Source organism: Talpa occidentalis, unplaced genomic scaffold, assembly GCF_014898055.3.
Source record: "Talpa occidentalis isolate TD23 unplaced genomic scaffold, MPIMG_talOcc4v2.1 talOcc4.2, whole genome shotgun sequence".
Lineage (NCBI taxonomy): Eukaryota > Metazoa > Chordata > Mammalia > Eulipotyphla > Talpidae > Talpa > Talpa occidentalis.
The window spans coordinates 101,438,539-101,460,081 of record NW_023602073.1 but is presented as its reverse complement, the minus strand read 5'-3'; the positions used below and the strand labels follow the sequence as shown (position 1 = coordinate 101,460,081).

The 21,543-nt window shown below is 38.5% G+C and overlaps 1 protein-coding gene across 10 annotated transcripts in view; it reads right to left on the bottom strand.

Annotated features, from left to right (window-relative positions):
* Positions 1-21,543, bottom strand: part of KLHL32 (kelch like family member 32) — a 178,152-nt gene that overhangs the window by 73,554 nt on the left and 83,055 nt on the right. For 8 of the 10 annotated variants that reach the window (XM_037520130.2, XM_054699040.1, XM_054699041.1 and 5 more), the window contains one exon: positions 8,191-8,289. In XM_037520130.2, the coding sequence (XP_037376027.1) occupies positions 8,191-8,289 (99 nt within the window). Of the gene's footprint in view, positions 1-8,190; positions 8,290-10,095; positions 10,201-21,543 lie in introns of those variants that run through there. The other 2 variants (XM_037520134.2, XM_054699042.1) reach the window with 2 other exon arrangements.

Genomic DNA, 21,543 nt, shown 5'->3' with positions numbered 1-21,543 from the left:
GAGAAACAAATTGTTGTGTGAGCCAGAAAAATAACTTAGATTGTACAGCAAAGTAATGACCAGCGTTAAACAGGCAGGGAGCACAGCTGAGCTGCTGCGAGAACGTTCAGGAAAAATAATGCAGACCTGAATGATACCAGTGATGATGAAGAGAAAGAGAAGGTGTACTTGAGAGTTTAAGAGACTAATTCAATAAAATTTAGTAGGATTCAAGAGATCATGGAGGAATGTAAGATCACGCTAAGGTTTCTGATTTGAGTTATTATAGGGGTGGTGGTTTCTTACCAAAGATGGAAAGGAGGAGCAGGCGTGTGAGATTGGGTGCAAATGAATTTGAGATGCATGTGGTATGTCGAGCGGAAATGTTGGTGGGACAAAGAGGTTTGGAGTTAGGAGAGGAGGCAGGGATAACCAAACCTTGTCATATACCTAAAAACAAATGAGGAACCACCATTCCCTGGAGCTGATGGAGATGGAGCTTATAAAGGAGCTGAAAGAAAGGAGAACCAGGAGACCATCTTAAGAAAGCAGAGGTACAGGGAAAAGTAGAGCTACCTGTGTTAAAATGTTATGGGGTGGTCACATTAAGATACTGAGAAAGACTAGCTGTGCTTAACAATTAGGAGGATTTAGTGACGTCTGGAGACTAAGTTCGATAGGTTTGAAGAATGAATAGACGGTAAGGAAGTGCAGGCACTGATCACAGCTTGGTAGTGAGTGGAAAGAGGGGTGCAGTACTGCACTAAGAAAAGAAAAGTTTCTCCTACCTCATTGATCCTAATTTAAAAATGAAAGAAAGGTAACAGTGGAGAAGGAGGTATTAAAACCAGGGGAAATATAGGAGGCTCCTGATGGGATAAGGAGCAGAGAGGCTGCTCAGGCTTAGAAAGAGGGCAGACATTTAATTATGAGTAGAAAGGTTTGCAGGTGGAGGACGGGATGGGTGGATCCATATCTCAAATGAAAGATTTTCTTTTAAATGCCCCAAACTTCCAAGTAAGAATAATGTAATTAAATGAGATTGATATCTGTTTGTTTTGTTTATTGATTCTAGCTCTAGCATTAATAAAACTGTGGAGACATTATATTCTTTTATTTTGAGAAAAATAAGCTGAAAGTGATTTTAAAATTGCCCAGTTAACAACAGTTAACTTGGAATGTAGATTACTATTAGAAAAATCCTTTCAGATAATCTTTCTGTACTTTGAAAACTCCCATTGAAGAGCTGTGAAGAGCTAGTCAACACTAGATTATCCACATAACGAATTAAAATGACTAAAGTGACTTCCCTCGCCAGACAGCATGCCTCTGGGCTGTCACTTACTGACATCCTTTGGTGTGGCTTAGGGAATAAAAGCCAACATAATAGCATATGAAAAAAATTAATTGGGATCCTAAAATGGCTACTAAAAGATCTGATGATACATTTCAGAGCCAAATATTAACGATATTTGGCAGATATGACATTCTGGATTACCCATGCCAGATAGCAAATACTCTTGATCAGAACAAATAATTAGCAGTTGGCTATGATTTGATAGTCCTGATACATTTCTATGCTTTCTGATCATTTTCACTGATTAAAAATAAATTCAAAAGATTAAACCATTTGTAATATATTTTCCAAACTTTATACCTTAACTTTCTCCAAATACAACAATATCAGCTCTACTGAAGTATGGAGAAGCACACAGATAGTATATTTGATTAAGGGCATATTAAATATATATGCTGGCACAATCATTTGTCTTATCTAAATGTGGAAAAAATAGCTCAGTGTTAGAGAAAAAAGAGCATGAGTTATAACTCCTCAACCTTGAGGATAAATTATTTTATTCAACACACTCACTATATATTATGTATTTAGGAGATATTGTTAATTTAATAATTAAATTTATAATAATACATTGTTTGGAAGAGATAACCTCCTATAAGTCATTGTAGTATTACTTAGTTTAAACATGATCATCTATTACACATTGTAAAATATACACAATTCATAGTGCCAAATGCAAGCCCCAAAGAAAGTGTTTTCAACTAAAAAATACATTTAATGTGCAAAATTAATGGAAGACTGATTTCTTATTCTATTTTTCTTCCTATAGTTTAACATGTCAATATTTAAAAAGCGGGAAAAAATGCTGAAGGGATATAGCTTTCATTCCCTGCATATATAAACTGGTATGGACTGACCCCTGTCTTCCCAAAATTTATATATTGAAGCTCTACCCTCTTTCTCTGTCTCTCTCTCTTTCATCCCCCAACTCCCTGCCTATGTGACAACACAGCAAAAAGGCATCTGCCTATAAGCCAGAAAGAGAGCCCTCACCAGAGTCCAAAAACACTGGCATGTTGCTCTAAGACTTCCAGTCCCTGTGACAGAACTGTGATGGACAAATTTCTGTTGTTTAAATCACTGCCTTGAGTATTATGTTACAGCAGCGCAAGCTGACTAGTACACATACTGAGCTCATGCAATGTGAAGGGAAGGAGGGGATACGAAATAATAAAGACTTGTAAGACATGGTGCCTGCCAAGAGCCCCACAGTAACTGGGGCCTGCAAGACATTTCCAACCACATTAACCCATGAGAAAATTGATGCAAAACAGCAGTCCTTTACTTTCAGTTTCTGTGAAGATACTTTCAATGCAGCTCAAAGTTAAAAGTGGAAAAATGTTTTCTTAGCAAAAGAACATCAAAATTGCCATGTTTTCTTAGCAAAAGAACATCAAAATTGCAAAAATAACAGAATACCCAGATTTCTTCCTAATACCCTCAGGAGAGAATAACCAACATTCTTTAAACCTTTGTGCCTTCAGCGAAGAGAGAGAACGACTAATTCTCATCGAGGTCCACGTAGTGTGAAACTAAATGAAGATGAGGGATGCGACATAAGCATCTTCACAGAGGCAAAAAAGCCACCTCTTCTTCCTTTTCCTTTAAGTTCATTCATGGCTTCTGAATGATTAATGATAAGAATTCTGGCTTTGCTTTACTAGATCATCCCAATGTGCACACTGTAAATAGAATACCACCTTCAATCTGGGTAAACGATCTTCTATAATTGTAAAAGCAGAAAATAAAACCAATGGGGGAAAAAAAGAGAAACAAATCCCCTGCTCTGTTTGCTACCAGTGATAAAATGTTTTACCTAGAGCCCTCGTGTCCCGTTCCTCTCCCATCACAGCAGCATGTCTCCTCTTTCAGGTCACGTCTTTCACATAAAAGTGCTAAACTAATGCCGCTTAATGACAAATTAATGTCCATGAATAAAAAATACACCTCTAATAGCATAGAGTAATTTGCCATTACAATATCATCATTGGACATGCCCCTGGTTTAATACGATGTATTTAATTCATAACCTAATGAGTGATATATAAAAAGAGGGAGATGAACCCTGCAATTACATTTATGTGAGTCTGTCACCTTATTTGTAAAACCTTAGAGTCATTTACATTCAAATTAGAACAAATGAGTGATTTCACAAAGTGCAGTGATAAATGACCACAGCAGCCCAAGACAAAACTGTATTTCCTGTGAACACATTAACAGTTTCCTATTATTTGTTAAAAATTACAATACATATTGCCCAGTGTGGTGTGAATAATGACTTTTTTACTGATTAGGTCAGAAGACTAATATGTAGCAAAATAAATAATTTTTCTTTTCATTTTTTCTTATTTTAGCTTTAAATTAACTACTGAACTCTGGTGGACTCACACTGCCACCTGCTGCCTAGGAACAGATACAAAATGTATACTATCAAAAAGGATTATTCACCACTTTACTGGTCTTATTCAAAAAGGCTCTGTGATGACTTTTTTAATCACTGTGCTTAGGTTATATTTCATAATAAAGGCTGATACCTGAATGAAAAGAACACTTCTTCATCATCAACAAGAGGATATACTATTTGCTATTTGGGGGAGGTGATTAAAAAATGTACAAATGTTTTTTTTTTTTTGAACAATAATGACAAAAAAGATATTTTCAGCAAAGCCTGGGCCTCCTAGGCATCACTTTCAGGAGAGAGGGTGTGTGTGTGTGTGTGTGTGTGTGTGTGTTTTCTTTACTCCTGTCTATGGTACAATCTGAAGCAGCCTGAAAAGTCTCTCTCTGCCACCAAGGTTCTCCACCCCTAGTGTTTTGCCATAATGGCAAGCCCCAACAAGAAAGGACAATGTTAGGTCAAAAAAGGCATGAGGACTGGAGACCAGGCTGGTGAGAAAAGGCTCCTGCCTTGGAAATGAGGTTAAGGATTTTTGTAGATGAAACGATGATCCTGAATGGTCATCATGAGCTGGCGGAGGTTTTCAAAGCCAGATCAATACTGAATTTAAGTTTTTCCAACTGTAAAAAAAAAAAGTCACCTGCCTATTGGGTAACTTAGCAGAGGGGAAATGGGAATTGTTGTTCAAAACCCTCAGTGACTGACAGGCCCTCAGTGGTTCTCTTCCAGAAAAATAATGATGGCTCTAGGGACTGTTGTTTGACATGGACAGAGGCTAGAAAACAGCAGAATTCTCAGGAAGATATTATGAAGCCATTATAACCTAGAACCAAAAAGGTGAGAGGTCAGAGAGGGCAAGAAAAATAGTGGCAGAGAGAAGGATTAGGTTTGAAGTATTTGGGGGAGGTAGAATCAACCCAATTGGGTAACTGATTGGACATGGTGGGGAAGAAAGTGCCTAAGACTGAGTCTGGATTTCAGTGGAGATGTCAGAAGTTAATCTATAAAAAGGGGAAATCAGAGCTTGGGAAAACAAACACGATTCAAAAGCTTATGTTTATGCGAGGGATACAGTAAACCAGTAGACACACTGAAACCTCAACATCTGTAGCCTGTCACTCCTGAGGATGGTCTGCAGAGTCTCCTTCATAATATTTAAACTAGTACATGGCATATATGAAAACATGTATACTCTGAAAGAAAGATAATTTTCATGTTTTACTGGACCTATTTTAAAGACAATTACCCTTTAATGAACTGGTGCATCTTTCTTATGATTTTTTTTTAAAGCACAGTGGACATGGAAGAAAAACAGAAGGAAAAAAAGGGAAAGAAACACATTTTATTTGGAACTGGATCTCAACTAGCTGGTAAAAGTCTGATCGGCCATGCTTATTAACAATACACTAACACGACAGGCTACATACGACTGTGGAATTTCGCCACAGAGAGTGTGAGAAAGGATACACACTTGAGCAGTTGTTGCTAAATCCCTATCTTGGGATGAGGGGCTGTTGCTGTAGCCACTGCCAGTGCCCTGCCTGTAAGCATCCATTTCATTGTCCAGGATCCCTGCTTATTCCACAAACATGCACTGAGAACCTGTGTGTTCTTAAGGACAGGCCGTGAGAGGACCTGGGACAGAAATCAATAAGGTGACGGTCTCACAGCCTAGAAGACTTACTCAGAGACTGTCCTCATCCTTGTAGAGCAACACTGCTCCTGAGGTTTCCTGCCAGAGGGAAAGCAAGGGAAAGGAGCCCATGTTGTGACCTCAAAGAATCATTTCACTTTGCGGGAGCAACAGTATTTGATTGTATAAAGAGACTTCAAGTCCTAATAGTGGCGAAACTCATGGAGGTTTAGGGGAGTCTCAGTGAGAGTCGCCGAGGGGTTCATGACTTTTCATGAGCACTGGAGAACGACAGGAGGTATTAGAGCAGAAGTCTTCACACCTCTGGAAGAGAACCCAAGAAATAATGGTATTTGAGAACAACTAAATACCAGACATCCTAGCAAGGAGAATGGATTCACAAACGCCTAGTTGGACAAAGTATTGAACAAGCATGGAAACTGTATTACTTTAAATCGATGGGGCAGAATTTCCATGTGCATTTTAAGTACTAGAGAAAAGATTTTTCATTTTAACAAAATACTGTTTTTTATAATGTGATCCCATTGATAGTAAAGATCAACTGAGCAATTGTATCAAAAAATTGCAAATAGGTATTGTTGTAAGACCGTGTCAAAATACAAAAGCTAGCTGATCCAGTCTGATAATTTTATAATTCTAAAAGAAAGGTATGTGTGTTGTGTGTTTTTAAGATTTACTTATTTATGCAGAGAAGAACTAGGGTGTAGGCCAGAGGTGGGAGGATGGGATGAGAAAATTCACTAGAGTCAGAGTGGGGAACAGAACAGGTGGATATACTGAAATACACTGCTAAGGGGAGAAGCAAGTGAGACAGGAGAGGTCTGCTCAGCCATATGTGGGTCAGCATCCTGGCCAGGGATCGAACTCAGGCTGCAGCAAGTATGAGTTTTTAAAGGACTAACATAATGTTTCTACATACACATGGTTTTGGTTCTCTTATAGTCAAAGTTTCCTCCTAGAATTTGGACATCTTGCAACATCACAAATAATACAGCAAATTAAAGTTACATGACAGAATGAAATGAAAACATAGTGGTGGAAAGAAAGTGAAAATTTCAACCACTGCTCAAGCAGCCTGTTAATAAATTAACTATCCATAAAATATATCTATAAGCAAGCTACTCCTTTTCCTCAGCAAACGAATGGATTTCAAGAGTTAAATTTAAAAATGCACAGTCACTTGGTATCTCAACAAATTCATCTGATGGGGTGAGAAAATACCTTTGAACGTCCAATGTTCATCCTGAATTTGCATTTATAAGAAAATTATTATGCACTATTTTAATGTGCATCATAATTAGCACCGTAACTTAACTTTTGTCAACCTGCCACAGAAAAAAGTGAATTAGGTAATGATGCTGAAAGCTCAGGTTGCAATATTTGATGTAGAAATGTCAGATACAAGTAATTTCAATTTCAGAAGTCAAACATAGACCTTTGAAATCTTGTAACCTTTCTATGTTATTCCCATTTGCTACTCACAAAAAGGGATTAAAAACAGTTCTCCCAGACCACCCAACAATATTGAGGGGAAAAGAAAGGAAAATAAGATCAAAATAGTTAAACATTTACTGTTAGATTAAATGTGCTGAAATAATGATAAAACTTTCATATACTCTATTTGAATTGTTCCTTAGGTGAGCAAGGCTGACATTCCTCACACTATCTCCCTGGGAAGCACTGGTTCCTATTTCCCAAGGTTGCTGGGGAAGATTAAATAAGATGATATATGGGAAAAAGCTTTGCTTTTTTTTGGGTGTGGGCAGCAGAATTCAAGGACAAAGGCCATATTTAGAATTAGAGAAAATGATTAGGAGGAAAAGAAAGTAATTGGGTGAAAACAAACGGGATATTTCTACTTACTAGTGTCATATGACATAGTGTCATATGTCAATTCAATGATAGTAGAATTAAATTGTGTGGCTTTATCACTTAAAAAATTCATTTTCACTATTATAATGTAAGAAATGCAAGTAAACTTCTTACCAGTGGAGAAAATGAGAGAATTCCAATAGAGGAGATTAGTACTTAACTCTGTAAAATATAAAAGAGACTCAGCTGTCTGCCTGAGATGTTCTACCTCTTACTGTCTAACCAAAGGTGTTTCATCCAACAAGAAATAGTGGTCTTTGGAATTGGAAATGTTGACCCACTCACTAGCTTTATAACCTCGGGCAAGCCCGGTACATTTCAAATCTGATTTTTCACCTATGAAAATATGCAAAGTTGTTAGAGGATTGGAGGAATGTACAGGAGGTGGTCAGTGGGTAGCAGTCTCCTCTCACTCTCCATCTCAAAGCCTTTGCTTACCACCTCAGCAAATTGGAGAAAAGCATAGATCACTTACAATTTTTTCAGAATTCATTGCCTGGAAAGTTCACATGGAAATTATTACACATGACTTCGTGATACACAAGTTATTGTTACTGAAATCTGAAAAGACTGTCCCACTTTTCATGTTGGTGGTGATTTTGCAATCAAACACTTTTGCTTCAAATCAGGATCCTTTCTACATCATCTCCCTGGGCAGCTGCAGTGACCCCTGTGCAAGGTTGCTGAGTCACTCTGCTGCCTGAAGGTAGTGGGAACAGGGGGTAGACAGAGAGGGTGAAGGAAAGGCTCAGAGTTCTGTGATAGGAGTTGAGAAATGCAGAAGCCTCTCAGCTCGTGTGCTGGAGAAAATCAGTCACCATGAGCCACATCCTGGGAAGCACTAGTTTTACCTGCTGCTGGTGGGGTACAGCTTATGACAGCAGGGAAAGGGAATAGGAAGAATGCATCCGTGGGGCAAAGCTCACATACCTGGATGAGATAGTGGGAACATAAATTGAGAAGTTCCAACAACTGTAGGTGACTGCCAGCTGCTAACACATCCTGGATCACGCCTGGCTCCAACAAAATCTGTTTTTTTAATAAAAAGAAAACTATCAGTTACTTTACAAATGCATATAATGCTTGCTTAATATATATACTATTTTTATACTCATACTTAATATACTATGTCTGCATTTATGTGGTTCCTTTAAAAAAAAAAAGAGATTTATTTATTTTTATACAAGAACTAGGTTACAGGCCAGATGTGCGGGAGGGTGAGAGGATTCACTGGAGACAAAGCGGGGGACAGAACAGGCTGACTGAAGGAATACACTGCTGAGGGGAGCAGAGGGTGAGACAGGAGAGGTCTGCTTCGCCATGTGGGATTCTTGCCAGCCGGCATCGAACCTGCATTGCAGAGACTGAGGACAGCTTCACAGTGCAGCGCTCAAGTGCCTGCGCCAGGGAGGCCTTATGTGGTTCCTTATTATGAATGTCAGTTCTTTATTCTATTATGATTAGTGAGCTGTGGTCCTTACTCTCGCAGGTGAGTTTTCATTTCCAATGCTCATGCCCTGCATGTAGGACTCTTAGTCACACTCATTTTTGTAGGAGGATGTGAACATTCCGAAGGAACAATATAAGTATAAAATTCAGCTTGTAATCGATGTAATCTTATAAAATACAAAATAACCGAATTTTGGTTTTTCAATATTTTGTTCTTCAGTAAATCACAGAAACGGTGTGGTTAACAGGCACTTTAGGGAAAAGGAGCATGTGTTTCCCTTGCAAAATGAGGCCCGAGATGAATATTCCTCCATTTTACTTCTAAGTCCTATAACAGTGAATTTCAACCACAAACTCATTTTTCTCCTCCTAATTTCAGATTCTATACTCTTTTCTATTTCAAATAAAAGATGGAGAAAGAATATTTTCAGCTTCTCAAATATACTGGTGATACCAATATTTTTCTGGCTCAGTTCAACTTTGTGCTTTCTATTGCCAGTTCTTGAGCTGCTGAAGAGGACTACAGAAAAACACAACTGTGCTAATGAAGTTCACTTTACATGCACAACTACAAGGCACAAAAAGGCCCTTAAAGCTGCCGCTACCATCCTAACACACTTCCTCAGACCAGAGTTCCCACAGTCTCGTCTCTGGACCAAAACGCCAGCATCCCCTGGGGACTTGTGAAAATTGCAGATTCTTGGGTATCTCCCCAGACCTAACTACATCAGAAACTTTCAGGGTGAAACCAGCAATGGGTGTTTAAATAAGCCCCCATGGTGGTTCTGAAGCACAGGGAAGCGTGAAAAACACTGATATGGTCAATTCACTCTTCTACTCCAATGCTGCTCACACCTCCTTTCTCCTCAAGTCTCCACCTTCCTTTTCCCTTACTCTTCCCAAGGCTCCCCCTACCAAACCTACCAGTTCACCTCCCCATATCTGTATCAGCACATTTTGTTTGCTTTAGCACACCACCGGTATACCAGATCCCAACCCACTTCTGCTTGCAGTAGTCCCTCTCTTCTTATATCATTATCATGTTCTCTAGAGGTTGGAAAATTCCCATCAGCATACACATATACCCTTTTATCTCTATCTTAAGTAATAACGACTCCTCCCTTGATCTTACAGCTCTCTCATGCTCCCTTTCACAACAGAGTTCCTCAGGAAAGTTGTCCATACACAATGCTGCCGTTTCGTCTCTCTGTTCCCTCTTGAACCCACACTTGTCCAGTTTTTTTTTTAAAGGTTTATTTATTTATGCATACAAGAACAAGCCCAGTTTTGTTCCCATTCATTGTTCCTCCAAAAGTGTTCTTGTTAAGGTCACCAGTGATTTCCAAATCCCAGGGTCAAATCCAATGGTCATTTCTCAATACTTACTCTTACTTGAGCTGAAGCAGATAGCAAAATTGATGGCTCTTCCTCAGACAATTTCTTCCCTCGCTTCTGGGACAACATTGGTCTCTTAGTTTTTTCTATTTTAGTAGCCACTCCTCTTTGCCACGTTCTTCCCAACCTCAAAGTTTGGAAATATCTGGAATTCAGTCCTCAGACCTCTTTTATCCTCTCTTCCCTCTCACTGCATGGAGGCTGTCATGTAATACGGTGTCTTTAAAATTATCTACACTAATGATACTTGAATATGTTTCTCCAGTCCCAATCTCACCTTAAACTCCTGTCACTTGTATTCAACTGCCTGTTCATTATTGCCATGTGGATATCCAGTGAACAGTTCAAATTGAACCCCTGGGGGCTCTCTTGGTGCTTATCTCAGCGAGGGAAAGAACTTGAGGAAAGAATCCAATGTCGAGATGAGAGAAAGCAAAGCAAGAAATTTATTGATAGATAAGAGGAAGCACAGGACAGCTCTCTGAACAGAGAGGGTCCCTAGTGGGTAGTCACTGAGGTGGCAAGGAGTAGGGGCTTATATAGGTGTAGAGGGCAAGAAATGGGGGTTTGGCTATTGGTGTCTTGTGTGTCTTTTGCTGATTGGAACTTGTAATAATATGCAAGGAACTGTAGGGGATAATGCTAAGAAAAATAAGTCAGAAGGAGAAAGACAACTATCAGATGGTGTCACTCATATGTGGAATATAGAGAAACAAAACAAAGGATCAGACAAAAATAAACCAAAAGCAAACCATAGAAATCTGACTATAAAATTGACAATACCAGAGGGTGGGGAGAGAGATGGAGAACAGAGGAGGGAGGGGCCCAATCGACTCCAGTGGAGGACCTTGGTGGTGAATGTGGTGTGGTAACTTACATCTAAAAGCTGTGAACCTTTGCCTCTGAATTATATGCAGTGTTGTAAATCAATGTTACCTCCAACAAATAAAGTTACACATCTGTTTGATTTTATAACTAAGCTATAGAAAAGGTAGGTAAAGCAATTTGATTTTAAATATGACCCGGGAAACATTATATTTTAATCTTATCTCAGTGGCTTCCCGGTGTAGTTTTTAAATGTCCTAAAGAACTATCAAATGGGGAAGAGTTTGCAGATAACTTGAATTTCACTGTTCTTGCTGAAGCTCAGTGACTCAATCCTGATTGGTTGTGGCCTGTAGGGTCTCCTAGGTTACTGAAGCCCAATGAGTCCTATGTTACCTGGCTTGTCCTCGCAGACCAAGCTTTGGTCTGTTACTGTGTTCATATTCTGAACATTCCGAACATTCCATTTTTAATTGGGTTGGGGGCATCCTGACTCCAACCTACTGTTTCTCAATCAGTTTGATATATAAACTAACAGCTCCTGGGTATAAGGGGCACCCTCCTGGTTCTAATCAACTGTGCTCGATCAGTTTAACAAATAGAGTTGGGACACCTGGGTTTAGGGGACACCCTCCTGGCTCCTACTGATTCTCCCTTATTTAGACTGAAAAATGATCTTAGGACACCTGTGCTTGGGGCGCCCTGTTCCTAACTGACCACCTGTACCCATTTCCTAACTTCCTCATTCGCTAGCACTTAGAAGATAACCAGCACATAGCTGTCATTCAACATTATTTTATAATAAATTATTGATGAATTGATTTAGGTATATTTTATATTTAGAATAGTAAGAGAAAATATAACCTAACATAAGAGGAGAAGGCTATAAATTATATTTCTGAGTTAGTAAAGGAGTGAAAATGTTAAGCACATGTAACAAAAACACCAAACACTCAACTGATTCTGAAAATTATTTATAGCTCCTTTCCACTAGTCAGCAAGAGAAAGTTGAATTTCTCCAACTCCTCATGGAGGGACGCTTTGATTGACATTCAGGAAATTATTGTAGCTCCCATCTCAGGAGCAAGGATGTAGTATATTCTAGCAGAAGAGGCATGGCCTAAGGCACAGGATGGGGAATAGATGGATTAGAAAGGTTAGATTTAGCCTTTAAATCCTGTCAGTTGTGCTCATTTCACACAACTGGCATTCATGATAACCTCCAAGGCTCGGTCATGCCAAACACAAAGACGGATATCATAGAGCGACAAGATGAATATTCTACAGCATGTGTGGCACATCTATCCAGCAGACTCACTTCGCTAAACCATCACATGAGAAACCCATGCCAGAATTGTTTTATCTTTGTTTCTTGTTGTTGGGTTTTTTTTTTTTTTGTGTGTGTGTGTGTGTGTATGTGTGTGTGTGCTATAGGGATCTTTTCTTCTCTCATTACCACATAAATTCTAAAAGATGCTTTAGTACATCAAATTCCTTAGTGCTTTTAAAGGGTGTGGTTTGGGGAGCGGAAAAAGAAAAATGACTAACAGGAGGGCTGGGTCTCACTTATAGAAACAGAATCAGCATTTGCAAACCCCACTTGTATGGGTCTTCTAAATTCAGCACTGTTGATCTTTGATGAGTGGCTGTTCTAATATATTTTTCCAGAGAATTTGTGCTTGGGCATGAATGCAAATAAAGACTCGATCTCCTCACAACTTAGAGCATAATGAATTTGTCCAGTACCTGCCTAAAAGAAATGGCCAAAGAATCGCCTTCTGCATAAGGAAGGGATCTCAACTATGCCCATTTAGGGAGGACAACTCAGGCAGCCAAGTGTGAGTGCTACAAAGTATACGTTGGTTACATTTAGGCCTTTCAGAAACATATACCCATTAACATCTAGCCCAGCACTCAAAGCAAGGCAAGCAGAAGGGACACTCAAAGGCCACCTACAGGAAGGGAGCACAGAGCGGTAGGATGGGGGCTAATGTTAGAGACTTGACACGGTCCACTAACTCATCAAACTGGAGGAGCTTAGCTTAGACAGAGGCATTAACAGTGGACATCCTTGTGAAAAACAAAGATGAAGAAATGCGGGATGCATAAAAGCAAATGATCCAGAATGTGGTGGGGAAGGTAAAAGTCATTAAAGAAGCCCAACTGGGCTAGGCATTGCCTCTTTCCTCAGTGACGCTCACCCACTTGGGTGGAGGCAGAGTTAGGGCTTCTCCAGTAGGGACAGCGATTCTGAGACAATCTAAGGTGGGACACGTGTGCCTCTTATTCACTAGGCCACCTGTATGGAAAATTCCTTCCCTAACACCCACTCACACCTGCCCTCCAGGTGACAGCATAAAGGAAGCTGAACCTGAAAGAAGGGAACTGGACCATCCTAGCTGGGGAAGTGACCATTCATTGTGGAGCCACTCCTGAGGTCTGTGGAAGCTAGGTCATGTATGAGAACTGAGGGGAAGTCCACAGCTGACCACTGCCCCAAATGCTGAGACTCTGTACTCATTTTATTTTTTTATTTGTTTAAAGATTTATGTATTTATGCATACAAGAGCTGGGGTACAGGCCGTGGGGGGTGAGAGGATTCACCAGAGACAAAGTGGGGAACAGAACAGGCAGACTGACTGAAGTACACTGCTGAGGGGAGCAGCAGATGAGTCAGGAGAGGTCTGCTGCGCCATGTGGGTAGCTCCCTGGCCAGCTGCGGATTGAACTCGTGCTGCAGAGGCTGCAGATTGCTTCATAGTGCAGTGCTTAACCCCCTGAGCCACCAGGGAGGCCCCTCTGTACTCATTTTGACAGGATAAGAACTACCTTGTGGCTGTGGTCAGAGTGACACTTGGTGGTGTGGCCGATCAACAGGGGTGCAAGTCACACTTTCCGTAGAAGGGGGAGGTCTTTAAAGATACCCAGCAAGAGTTACTACATCAGAATTCAGCCGTGATGTGTCCCACTACCACACTGGAAGGAAGCACACAAATATTCAGTCAAGGGGCCTCCCTGGTGGTTGCAGCACTATGAAGCTATCTGCAGCCACTGTGACCAGCCAGAGAGCTGACCCATGTGGTGCAGTAGACCTCTCCTGTCTTGTCCGGGGCTCCCTTCAGCAGTGGATTTAAGTAAATCTGCCTGTTCTGCTCCCTACTCTGTCTCTGGTGAATCCTCTCACCCCCACCCCCGCCCCTGCACCTCTGGCCTGTACCCCAGCTCTTATATGCATAAATAAATACATCTTTAAAAAAATACTCAGTCAAATGTGTCCTTTGGCCACCAGTCCAAGCAGACACTTGTAAGTACAATAGATGGTTGAATTTCCATGGTCTCTAATGAAAGGATTCACTAAGCCAAATGGCGATAAGACTGGTTCTTCTTGTCCCAACAAAATCCTTGGCAGGACATGGGGTCAGAAACTCATGAAGGGAGAGTATGGGGTCTGAGGTGGGATTGTGCACAGGGCATGACAGGTGGCCATCTCTGCAAGTGCCCATATCTCACCGGGTTGGGCTTGGGGCTTGTGGGGAGAGGACTGACACAGCATACAGATCCAGGGGCGTCTCTGCCTTTTCTTCCTAGCAAAGAAAGTGTCTACCCCCCATCTCCAAGTGTCTACCCTATCAATTCTGTATTTTTCATTTTCTTGCCTTTATTTTCCTTCATATGTTTACCTTTCTTCTTGGTTTGACTATTGGGGACTGTTTTTAAAACCCCTGACAAGTGTCAGTGTGCCCTTTCATCTGCCTATAACAAGTGAATTGGCATCTTCAGAAAATTGTGTGTCTTAGTTCTTCAAAGATTTCTTGCTTTAAGAGCCTTTTAAGTTACTTGCTTCTGGATTTGTGGATGGAGCAATCTGAAGGGGTTGAACATGTTAGAGCTAGGCAACAAATATCTTTACTAAACATATACCACTGCACGTGGAAACACAAGCACTTTTACAAGCACTCATGTAACTTGATGTGGTCTAATATTATTTATAAGAATAAATGAGCACATTTCCCCTCTTATTTATAATTTCTTTATATATAAATTGTATTTTTTTATAAATTATGTATATACAGATTTCTTTTCTGTATAGTATAACAAAGTGACAAATTAGCACAACTGTGAACTTACAAATCATTAAGTAAATTAAATACAATGGTATAAGTGATGATGTAGTCAAGACACATATACCCTTTCCATAAAGTTCTTCAAAAGGATTCTTAGAGTCTGAATACAAACCATAAAATCGAGCTATGAGAAACTGCCGTCGATTTAGTTTTTTTTCAAAACCGTCACACTAAGGATTTCCTATCCACAAGGTGGCGCCCAGGTGTAAAGTAAAAAGATTTTCTAAATTGTGTTTTCTGCACCTCTCTGACACCTAAATTTATTTTTAAGGGGGAAAATCAAAAAAGGACAATAAATTATATAAATTCTGTTCTCTTAATGTCTCTGTCATCTTGGGAAATGTCCATAAATAATTCTGCTGAAGTGTTTGATTTGAGCACTACTGGTTAGCATTCAGCAGTTCTTCATAAATCAGGTCCTAATTTACAAATGCAATTCAAACTTTATCCCCTGTATTTGGAAACATTCAAGGTATACCTCAACCTAATTTAAAAAATGTATTTCCTCTTCTGCAAATATAGGGTCCCTTTGCTAAAACCAAAAAGACAAATGTTCTCCATGCTCAGGCAATGTCCTTCTCTCTACTTTTAAAGGTCTCTTCCTAATTTGTTCAATCCCCATATTTCAAAATCCTGTCCAATTCTTCAAAATACATCTCTAAGTCCATTTCTTATACAAAGTTTTGTGAGATCTTCCTTCACCCCAACCTCCTGCTGGAATTGATCTCCTGGGACTCCAAACCACTACAGATATCCAATGAACTAAGTCCATGGTGTCTAGATTACACTGCCTGACTTCAAATCCTCACTCCTATACTTGTTGGCAAAGTGAAATTGAGGAAATGACTCAATTCTATGAGCCTTAGAGTTCTCACCTCCACAATGAAAATAATACAAAAGACTGTTTTTGGAATGGAACAAGAAACTTGCTTATGTTCATATCCATAGTGTCTAGAAGGTACCTAGAACACTGTAGATATTCAGAAAAGATATGCCAATTGACTGAGTGAATTTTTCTACCTTCAGTTTCTTTAATGTACTTTATAGAAATAACATTTATCTCGTAGGGGTGAGCAGTAGGGGATGGGTTTAGAAGGAGAGTTAACATGAAATTACTTCATAAGACATCTTACATCACAGGCAGGGTGATGTAAGAATAATAAAAATAATCTCAAAAGACTGTTATAAGGACTGAGAAGATACACATGTGTCATTACAAATGGATATATGGCTGTGTCAACAATGTAGCTTGAACAAGTATGGGGCTTATTTTTCTCACAAAACGGATTAGGAAGTTTGGAGTGATCATGAACCAGTTTCCTCTGTTTTCTTATTTGGCCAATCTTAGCCTGGTTTCATGTTCATCCTGGAAGACCACATCTAGAATTACTTGCTGAAGAAAGTTATGGGCTTGAAAAATATAGCTCCTGGGGGAAATGTTAGAAGCTGTCACAAGCTACATGAGGGAGCCCAGTCCATGCTAATCCTCATAATGTAATGGAAGAAGTTAAATAAAAGGACACAGCAGATATTTCAACTAACAGTTGTAATAACTTGTCCAAATAAAGGCAGCCTTTGGGTTTGCTGTTACATATAACAAATTTGTGATTTGATTGTTGTTTCCTTAAGTTACAAAGTTGGTGAAGTGACTTTCTTCCAGACACAGTACACTTAAAGAAATTTCTAGATATCTAGGTGCTTAAGTAAAGACAATAGAGATATATATCTATATATACCTCAAGTATTGAAATATAGTAATTTACATTCAGTTTATGAAAAAGTAATCAACTTTTCATTCTACTAAAATATGAAAAAAGAAGAAACCAAGTTTGATTTTACAATATTTTTCAATATGTTAAAAACTTCAAAGATAAAACAATAATAAAACTAATCTGGTGAAAATCACTGGGAGATTCTATTACTTTCCTTCACCAGTTAATATATCCTCATGTGGTTTATATAAAATTTCTAAGATTATAGGCAGGTTGCAAAGAGATAGCTTTCTCTAAGATGCCATGTAGAACTCGTAGAATAGATAAAGTCACAAATATTACATCACCAGGAAAACTACATGTTGCCCTGCAAAAATGTGATTTATTACCATTAATGCAATGTAAAGAAGGATTTTCTAGTTTATATCAATACATGGTGCTACTGAAGCTGATTCTTCCTTTCTCATTTTAGACACGACATACAGAAACATGATGGATTAAGCACCTGAAGCAAGGTTCTTAAGTAAAGACAAGAAAAGGAGTCAGATAGAATTATTATGCTATGGTATAATTAATGCTAGGTACAGGGAACACAGGTTTTATAGAAGCACTTAAATGAGGAAGCCTAATTTCATTGAAGGAAGTTGAGAAATAATTCTTCCAAAGGCAAACTTTGGTCCTTTGATATGATATGAGCAAACCCCATTTTCCTCTGCCCCACCCCACCACATTAACATAATTCTGGTGTTTCAAAACTCTAAGATAAATAGTTTTGTCAGCTACTCATTTTTAACATAGTTTTCTTCATTATGTTTAAATTAATAAAATATATTATTTAACAAAGTGTGAAGCTAAATTATATATACTTACATTACTTTAAAAATGGCCTAATTATTTGAAAAAGCAGAACAAAATTTTGATAGTTTCTCAGAAAAAGCAATCCCCACCATTAAATATAATGAAACATGAAGGTCATTACAAGTTATAAGAAAAGCCAAATTAATTATTAAGACTCACTTTTATAAGCAGTGCTCTTTCAAGTGTGAACATAGGAGGTTTCATCCCACAGAGATTTATTAATGAAGCTGGGTTTCTCCATTTCAGAGCTAGTTTCTTAAAATGCTAGCATGACCAAAGAAGAAACAGTACTTTAAAACACTGATATCCGAAGATATCAGGTCATGGAAGAATGAACAGAACTGATGCTAATGTTCATTTATAGAGGGCTGTATCACTCCTGGGTGCTCAAGAAGAAATAACAGCCAAATGAAATGGATGTGGTATAATTAATGCCAAAACAGTGGGGGCATAGGATGCTACAAGAGCATTTGGCTGGGAGGTCTAATTTCCTTGAAAGAAACTGTGAAATAATTCTTCATATGAAAATATACATCACCAATATCTAATTCTGTGTTGGGGGAATTCCTTGCATTTGCTTTATAAAGAAAGAAAGGCATTGTTCTAGGGTCTACTGTACATACTTGGGCAAGCCATTGTTTGTTTTTAGCACTATCACATAAAAAAATGGGAGATGACAACCTCCCACTTTCATAGGGTTTACATAAAGATAAAATGAGATAACTCAGATAAAATACTTAGACTAATGTCTGGCATGTTTTATAAGGTACAAAAATGAACTTCTACATGTACTGTTAGTGTAAATACCACAAAAAATAAATCTACTTCATAAATAATAACCTCTATTTCTGGTGGTTGCACACTGCCTGTGATGTAAGATGTCTTATGAAGTAATTTCATATGTTAACTCTCCTTCTAAACCCATCCCCTATTGCTCACCCCTACGAGATAAAAGTTATTTCTATAAAGCACACTGAAGACAATACAAGCAGAAAAATTCACTCAATCAATTGGCATATCTTTTCTGAATACCTATAGCATTCTAGGTACCTTTCTAGACACTATGGATATGAACGCAAGCAAGTTCCTTGTTCCATGGTATTGGAGTGTAGGTATTGGCCACCAGGAAGACTGAGGTGCCATCAACAGCAGAGTAAAACAAGAGGATACAGCTTCCAGGGAACATCAAGAGCTCCTTTTGCGGGTTATGTTGATCTTGTGATGCTTGTTAGTCCATCAAGTAGACAAAAATATGTGAGTGTAATCTGCAAACTATAAGCCCCAGGCAAATTTTCCTATCATATATGTGTCCAGCCTATAAGAACGGTTTTAAAAAAAAGTTACTTGAATTTTTAATTTTTTTTTTTTCATTAACAGACTTGATTTTTCAAAGCACTTTTAGGTTCACAACATATTGAACAGGTATCACAGAGAATTCCATGTACTCCCTGCCCCCACCCATGCATAGCATCCCACATTGTCAACACCCCCACCAGAGGGGTGTATTTGTTACAGTCAATGAATCAACATTAACACATTTCACAGTTCACATTAGGGGTTACTTTTATACAGGTTTAGATGAATGTATAATCACATGTACACACAATTACAGTATTATACAGAGTATTTTCACTGCCCTAAAAATCCTCTGTGCTCTGCATATCCATCTCTCCCTACCCCAGCCCCTGGAAGTCACTGATGGTTTTACTCTTTTCAAAATGTTGCCTTTTCCAGGATGTCATATATTTGGAATCTCCCAGTATGTAGCCTTTTCAGATTGGCTTCTTCCACTCAATGATATGCACTTAAGTTTCCTCTATGTTTGTTTGTGGCTTGATAGCTCTTTTCTGTTTTAGTGCTAAATAATACTCCACTGTCTGCCCTGTCTGTAATTTATTTGTGTGCCTACTGAAGAAGACATATTGGTTGCTTCCAGGTTTTGGCACTTATGAATAATAAACATTCACATGCAGGATTTTGCATGGATATAAGTTTTCACCTTCTTTGGGTAAATAACAAGGATTGTGATTGTTGGGTTATAGGATAAGAATATATTTAGCTTCAAAGCAAACTGCCAAACTATCTTCCAAAGTGACTGTACCATTTTGCATTCTCAGTAGCAATGGATGAACGTTACTGCTGCCCCATATCCTGCTTTGGAGATTTGATAGTGAATCAAGACAAGAAGAAATTCTTGTCTGCTTCTATTTTTCTCAATGGAAGGTGAGTTTTGAAAAGAGAAAGAATGTTGTTTTTTCCCCTGATATTATCATAAAGACCATACAGTTTTGAAATCAGGTTTTCTTTCTAAAAATATTATGTTAGAATTGTATCACTTCCAAATCCTACTGCTTCATACAAGTACTAAATGCTTCCAGCAGAGGGCTCAAGAATTCTATTTTAATGGAAAAGTTTAAAAAATCTTACTGTCCAATAATTACTACTATAAAACTTTCAGTAGGCAATTCTCAAGCACAAAAAAAGATGTTCTTCCTCCTGATCAAGTAATTCCAGTTATATGAATTTATTTCAAAAATTCAAATGAGAAAAAACAACTGGTTTACAATAAGATAGCATTTGATAGACAGATAGATAGATAGATAGATAGATAGATAGATAGATAGATAGACAGATAGATAATCAGATAGACAGGCAGATAGGTAGACACAAGTTGTGGCCCTTGTAACTATTAAAAGTGGGTTACAATTGTGACTCTATGCTTCCTACCACCAAAACTGAAAAAGGAAGTGTAACACAGGATAAAAAGATGAAATACCTAAGTAAATCCTAGCTTCTCCAGGCCCCAAAATCTAATGGAAATTTTCCTAGAGACATGGAATGTCATTGATTTAACTTGGTGATACTTTCAACACCATCAAAAGTGTATTTTATAGAGCATTGCATAAAAAAATAAAAGTTAATGAAGACATTCTTTAAAACCCAAACATTCTGTTTTCTGATTTTCAAGTTCCATCCAGGTATAAAATTAGACCCCCTGATCAGTAGTTCTCAACACAGGCATACCACCTTTGTGCAGGTATTTTCATTTTTCATTGTCCCTGGAGGAAGTACAGCGCAGAGATCTGCCCTATATCCTCCATATCTGAATATCCTGCTGGACTTGCCTGTAAGTGAAAGACTTGTTTATATAAAATCTGAGCCCAGAAACTAACACGATTTTACACATAAACACTTCTTTTTTGTTTTGTGTCAAGAAACACTGAATTTTCCAGAATGCTACCACATTAAGAACCATGAAAAGACAATTGTTTTGTTCAGAATTTTGCTAAAAGCCACTCACTTTTTGAGAAAAGCACCTCCCCTAGGGTATGCCCTAGGGGGAGGAGAGAGTTCTTGTGTCAATGCCGCTGCATGCATCTGCCCCAAGCACGGTGATTCTAGGTGTGGACATGACTACTGTATTATACCTTCTGGGAGATTCCCTTCCCTGCATGCACATGCTGAAATATATATTTCTTATTATACTTTCTTTCTTTTTGTTTCATATATATAGTTAATAAAGTCTTACTGAGGTTTAGCATAATTATATTATCTAAGAATTTCATTTTAGGATAATAAAAGCACTTTTTTAATATCAAGTTCTGAGATATACATCAAGTCAAATGACAGGCTGTATACCTTCTGAGAATCTGAAATGTGCAGAATTTCTTTCAAATGAACTTCTAGAAACAGCTATCCAGCAAAAGGATGAGGCTAGAGTCCAATCATTCTCTTTTAATGAATAGAAGAGATATTCATGTACTTTAAAAAGGCATCAATAAGCTGAAATGTTTTGAAAATTAAGGAGTTAATCAAGATTCTTCACTAAATAAACTGTGAGCCTCCTTCTCTTCAGAGGTTATTTGAGGGAACACCTACATGGTGAGGATTTACTTGTGATTCTGAATATAACCACCACT